This window comes from Pararge aegeria, chromosome 12, assembly GCF_905163445.1.
Source record: "Pararge aegeria chromosome 12, ilParAegt1.1, whole genome shotgun sequence".
In the NCBI taxonomy this organism is placed as follows: domain Eukaryota; kingdom Metazoa; phylum Arthropoda; class Insecta; order Lepidoptera; family Nymphalidae; genus Pararge; species Pararge aegeria.
The window spans coordinates 3,154,351-3,159,979 of record NC_053191.1 but is presented as its reverse complement, the minus strand read 5'-3'; the positions used below and the strand labels follow the sequence as shown (position 1 = coordinate 3,159,979).

The 5,629-nt window shown below is 37.0% G+C and overlaps 1 protein-coding gene across 1 annotated transcript; it reads left to right on the top strand.

The window, feature by feature from the left end:
• Positions 1-975: 975 nt before the first annotated feature.
• LOC120627889 (glucose dehydrogenase [FAD, quinone]-like) lies at positions 976-4,059 on the top strand. Its single transcript, XM_039896009.1, has 4 exons — positions 976-1,028; positions 1,685-1,803; positions 2,024-2,157; positions 2,560-4,059. The coding sequence occupies exons 2-4, from the start codon at positions 1,692-1,694 to the stop codon at positions 4,057-4,059; spliced, it is 1,746 nt and encodes a 581-aa protein (XP_039751943.1). The 5' UTR covers positions 976-1,028; positions 1,685-1,691.
• The last annotated feature ends 1,570 nt before the right edge of the window (positions 4,060-5,629 follow it).

The window sequence follows — 5,629 nt, the reverse complement described above, 5'->3', positions numbered from 1 at the left end:
TTGCAATGTTAAAATGATAAAAAACATATATTTTTAAGGAAATGTAAAAGACATTTTTTAGCTAACAGTGCAAAAAAAATACTACTGTTCGATTAAGATTGTCTAAATGATTTACATTAAGATTAAGTTAAATTTACAGTTAGATTAAGTAGCTGAATATTCATAAAGATATATACTTGCGAACCCGCCATCCTCACCATAAACGCATAGTTTCTAAGGGGATGGCTAATTATGTTGGAAAATGTCTGTTACAATTTATTTTTAAACAAAAAAAAAGGTACAAGTCCTCCTCTTTCAATTCTATTGGAATATATATGTAATAAGTTTTATTAAATTTATCAAAGTATTCTACCAGTCAAGCACTTTTATATGATACCCATAATGAGGGAGTTGTGAAAAATATTATGTTATTTTTTATTTATTATTTCATAAGACACACCAGCAGTTAATTGTAACTACGTTCATAAAAAAATTAAATTACGTGTTAGAACTACAAAATCTTTCTAGTGCCATTACAATAATCAATTATAGGTGTCTACAGCATTATCCTTCTTAGGTATCTCCAGTCTCATTACAGAAAAAAAAAAACTAAAATATGTATTTAGCTGAAAACTATTAAAAATTATCATGTAAATATGAATAAACTTATAAAACCCCGTCGTTTTTGCATCTGGGGTTAAAAAAAAGATGAACTTATAAAGTGCGGTCCATACAAGCGTCACAGCAACGGGACAATCGAGCCCAAGCGCTATCGGACGCGAAGTATTACACGTGTAAGTCCATGCACCTGAGACAATTGGCCTTGAACCAAGTATTTCGAGTTTTCCTACTTTCGGAACTGTAAATATTGGAATATGAAAATGAATGGTGTCTGAAAGAAAAAGTAATTTAAATATTAAATATCCATGACATGTTATAATTAAAACATTGCAAACAAATGTATTCGATATTGATATAAATAGAAGGCGGTATACCATCACACTTCATCAGAGACGAGTCTCAAGAACAAGGCGAAGATCGTAGAAACTGTAAGTAACCTTTTCTTACTAATCTTTTGTTTTATTCTTTACTTAATTTAATTTTATGAACCAACTTTTGGAATTCCATTATGAATATTACGGGGCGTTGATAAAATACGTGAGATGTTTAAGGGTGGGGAGGGGGTCGAGCCAAATCTAATCTAATCTTACGGTGGAGAGAGGTCTCGGCAAATATAACGCAATTTTTTTTCTGATTGAAACAAAAAAATCATACTATTTTGGTCCATGTGTCTTTTTACAATAACAATCCAACGCGTTAACGTAAGACACATTTTGAAAAATCTCACGGGGATGGGTTGAATAAAATCTCACGACAACTCACCAGGGGAGGGGGGGAGGTAGGAACAAAACATTAAGAAAAACACCCACGTAATTTATAGATGCCCCTAAGTTTATTCAAAATTATTGTTATAAGTACAACATTATGTTCAACCATCCAACCATGGTTTGAAGTTACATGTTCAATACTTCCTTGCAACATGCAACTTCAACCCACAGAATCAAGAACGTTCAATATTAGTCGTGTTCACGAAACCGTGAACACTACTGTTTCCGATAGCTACATACCTAGCTGCACTTGAATCTAACACTGAAGACATATTTATGAGTAAGCTTATAAAGGTCTGTTTCTTCTTTATCTTTAGATCAACCATGGACGTGACGGCGATGATAGCAACTGCCAAGTCCACCAGGGGCCTCTTCCTGGCGTTGACTGCATTGGGCCTGAGTACTTACAAGTGGCCGACCCACGTCCCTGTAGAAGGTACTACAGTTTACATTATACATATAGCATCGTCATCCAAATCAGCTTAACGAATGCCCCACAGCTAGGATTACGACAAACTCAACGTGTTCAGTACTCTATCACCTTTAACTGTCAAGTCAAACTAATTTAACGTCGAAAATGCTACGCCACCAGTTCCTGGGGAGCTATGCGTTCACACAAAATTGACAAATTTACAACACCGATCATTTATTTACAGATAAAGCTGAATACGACTACGTGGTCGTGGGAGCCGGTACAGCGGGCAGTATTGTTGCTAATCGGCTTAGCGAGGACCCAAATGTCAATGTTCTACTCATAGAGGCCGGAGGTGACCCTCATTGGGAGGCTGAGGTGAGACCCATTACCTTATCTGGTTGCAGCAATTCATTAATATGTCACACCTTTTTTTTTGGTGCGGTGTTAAAGCTGTATGACTTCCGACCTTTGGGCAGGAAGGAGGTTTGCTCCGATGTGGGACTCTCGCCTCCAAAGGGGGTATACACAAACTTAATATCATAACCAGGGCATGTCTCTTTTGTTGGCTTTGTTAAATGCTCGGGGAACAAGAAGTCACACGCTGAAACTTGCTCGGTGTATATAAATAGATTCGATTGATGTGGACAGAAAATCCCCTGATGCATTTATTTCGGAAACATTTGCGTGATGAGTTTTAACCCTATTCTTGTATCTCCAACGTTTCAAGTTGGTGTACTAGTTGGAGTAAGTTACTTTATTAGTTTTCTTTATTTACAGTATGCCAGTTTGTTCCCTTACCTGACAAAATCGGAGATGGACTGGAACTACACCTCAGTCGACGATGGCTACTCCGCTCAATACCACCGGAATAAATACTTAGACCTGCCTTCAGGAAAAGTTTTGGGGGGAAGCAGCACATTGCATCACTTTTACTATGTGAGAGGCGATCCTTACGATTATAAACTATGGGCAGATGCTACCGGGGATGAATCATGGAATTGGTGGAACCTTCTCCCATTCTTCAAGAAAAGTGAACGCCTTGTAGACCCTGAAATCATTAATTCGGAAACTGCATCTTTCCATGGAATGGACGGTGCAGTTGCCATAACAAGGGAGACTAGAAATCAACCACTTAAATACTTGGAGGCTTTTGGCGATGTGGGACACAAAATCATGGTTGATATGAACACTAATGACACTTTGGGCTTCGCTCATGCCTTGTTCACCATTGACGAAAACGGTATTCGGCAAAGCAGTGCGGAGTGCTATTTAGCAACCGCTAAACACCGACCGAATCTTCACATAATGAAAAATACAATGGTCACAAAAGTTCTCTTTGACGGTATAAATGCTATTGGGGTTGAGGCCACTTCATCTGAAAAACTCATAAATATTTACGCTAAAAGGGAAGTCATATTATCAGCAGGGGCTTTCAATACGCCAAAGATATTGATGTTATCCGGAGTAGGACCACAAGATCATCTTGATAGTTTGAATATACCAGTTGTTAAAGATTTACCGGTAGGTAAAACACTGCAAGATCATGCTGCCGTCATTGTTGCTCATAAATTAGAACAAACTAGTGATCCTGTTGAAACCCAACCACCGTGGAACTTCCCAGTGCCGACATTTGTCGGCTCAGGTGCATTAGACAAAGAACAGGGCTACTCTGATTGGGTGACATTGAACTTAATATGTAGGAATAATCCAGCTGCTCTTTTACAATTATCTTCCGTCGTTTTTGGCTTACACGATGACGTTTGTAATCAGCTCGCTGCTGCTGGGACAGAAAGCGAAGTTCTTTTCACGGTTATGAATAAAGCTCGTCCATTGTCGTATGGTAATGTTGCGTTACAAAGTTCGGATCCTGAGGACCCACCAGTAATTACTACAGGCCATTTTTCAAACAGTGTTGATTTGGAGAACAACGCAGCGTACATATTAGATTACATCAAAGTAAAAGAATCGAGCTTTTTCAAAAGCGTTGGTGCTGAGACGATTTACTTTGATTTGCCAAAATGTAATAGTTTGGACCGTGACTCGATCGAGTACTGGAAGTGCTATACACTCCACATGATGGACACTACCTTCCACTACAGCAGCTCTTGTCGCATGGGATCTGTTCTAGACTCCCGGCTGAGAGTTCTTGGAATCAACAACTTGAGAGTGGGAGACGCTAGCGCAATGCCTAATCAAGTTACTGGCAATATTAATACAGCTGTCATGGTAATAGCAGAAAAACTGGCAGATATGATTATAAAAGATAATAGCGAATAAAGGAAGAAATCAAAGACCGTGTAGATAACAATTAGTTTCATAGTAGTTGTATTTTATTTACTGAGAAATTAAATACCGCAAGAATAAATGCGTTCAGTTACAAGAAGCGCAAGAACAATTCACCAATGATGATTCAAAAATGGTGTTGAACTTTTTAATTTTAGAAAATGAAGGTCTCAAACATCCCAGCTTACTTATTAGTTTGCCAAGGTCATATTTTCAATCGTTTATTGGGATGATTGAATTAGTATAATCTTTATGAGGGAAAATAGAAATTAACCACTTAAATATTGAAGGTTTACGGCTAAATGCGGCATAAGAAAAGGGGCTGCTAACTGAGGGTGAATAGAGTGATTAGTGGATAACAATGATACTTCCACTGACACTTCCTTTCCGATCAGTTGACTCTCTCGTTGTTTTCTTCTAGATAATGAACAATTTGGTCAGTCTATAATTTATTCCCTTACCTGGAGGATGCAGAAATGGAACAATTAAGAGACGATGGTACCTACTTCTAGGACTATTTAGAAAACCAGGATAAAACCAGGATACACAGGATTGGATCAACCATCTCAAAGATACAATGACACATACTTTACGAAACAAGCTTACTAGAGAAGCGTATATCAAGTATCAACATAATTATTATTACTTCTTGAACTTTATGTTTTAAATCTTCAAAAAGGATATAGGGTTTATACACCTTTCAAAGGGATACTAGAAATCAACCACTTAAATATTTGAAGGTTTACGGTGAAGGAAGATATGAGATTGTTGACGCAGAGTGCTTCGATCGAGTACCTACGTTTTATTCCGTCGCATAAAACTTAACTACGATTTGTATGATATCGAAGGAGCGCCATCTAGCTAAAATACTGGGCAACCGCACTGTCACTTTTGATATCACTTAATTCGCAGTTAACTTTCACGCGATCTAATAAATAAACACAGGAAGATAATCTAACATATCTCTCGCGGTATATTAATATTTAGCAATATTTAAAAATGATTGTTATTTATTATCTTTGACACGTGTTTTTGAATAATCAATAAATGGAAGCAAAAATATTTTGTTTTTTCATTCATACTCTTTTTAACTGCTTTAAAAAAAGGATATTCTCAATTCGTCGGAACCTTATTTTTTATGTATTTTTCTCGATTACTGGAAGACGCCTGGATCGATTTAGATTTTTTTTTCCGTCCCTTGTGTTCCCACGATCATCAGGTCAAGGTCCTGGAGTAATCGAGGGAACTCTTCAAATAAACTATTAAATTTGTACCTACAGAAATTTAAGCCATAGCAAGTGATATTTTAATTGCTTAAAACGCTTAACTTAAACTAAACTTTAACTGAAAAAGTTATGGGGATTCGAACTCAGCCTCTCGAAAGTGAAACTGAAGTCCTAACCTTCAGGCTATCACTGTGTTATCTGTATAATATTTAACTTGGCACAAATAATTACTACTTACAAATAATTATTTTCAAAGACAAACTGTCTTTTTGTTAATTTTCTTTCTATACGTGAAGTAAAATATGAAAAAAACATAACTTAGGCAACATCACTTCTGC

Coding starts and splice junctions, on each gene's coding strand:
- LOC120627889 (XM_039896009.1), top strand. CDS start 1,692: ATGGACGTGACGGCGATGATAGCAACTGCCAAGTCCACCAGGGGCCTC. Junction 1,804..2,023: donor GACCCACGTCCCTGTAGAAG/GTACTACAGTTT, acceptor ATTTATTTACAG/ATAAAGCTGAATACGACTAC. Junction 2,158..2,559: donor ACCCTCATTGGGAGGCTGAG/GTGAGACCCATT, acceptor CTTTATTTACAG/TATGCCAGTTTGTTCCCTTA.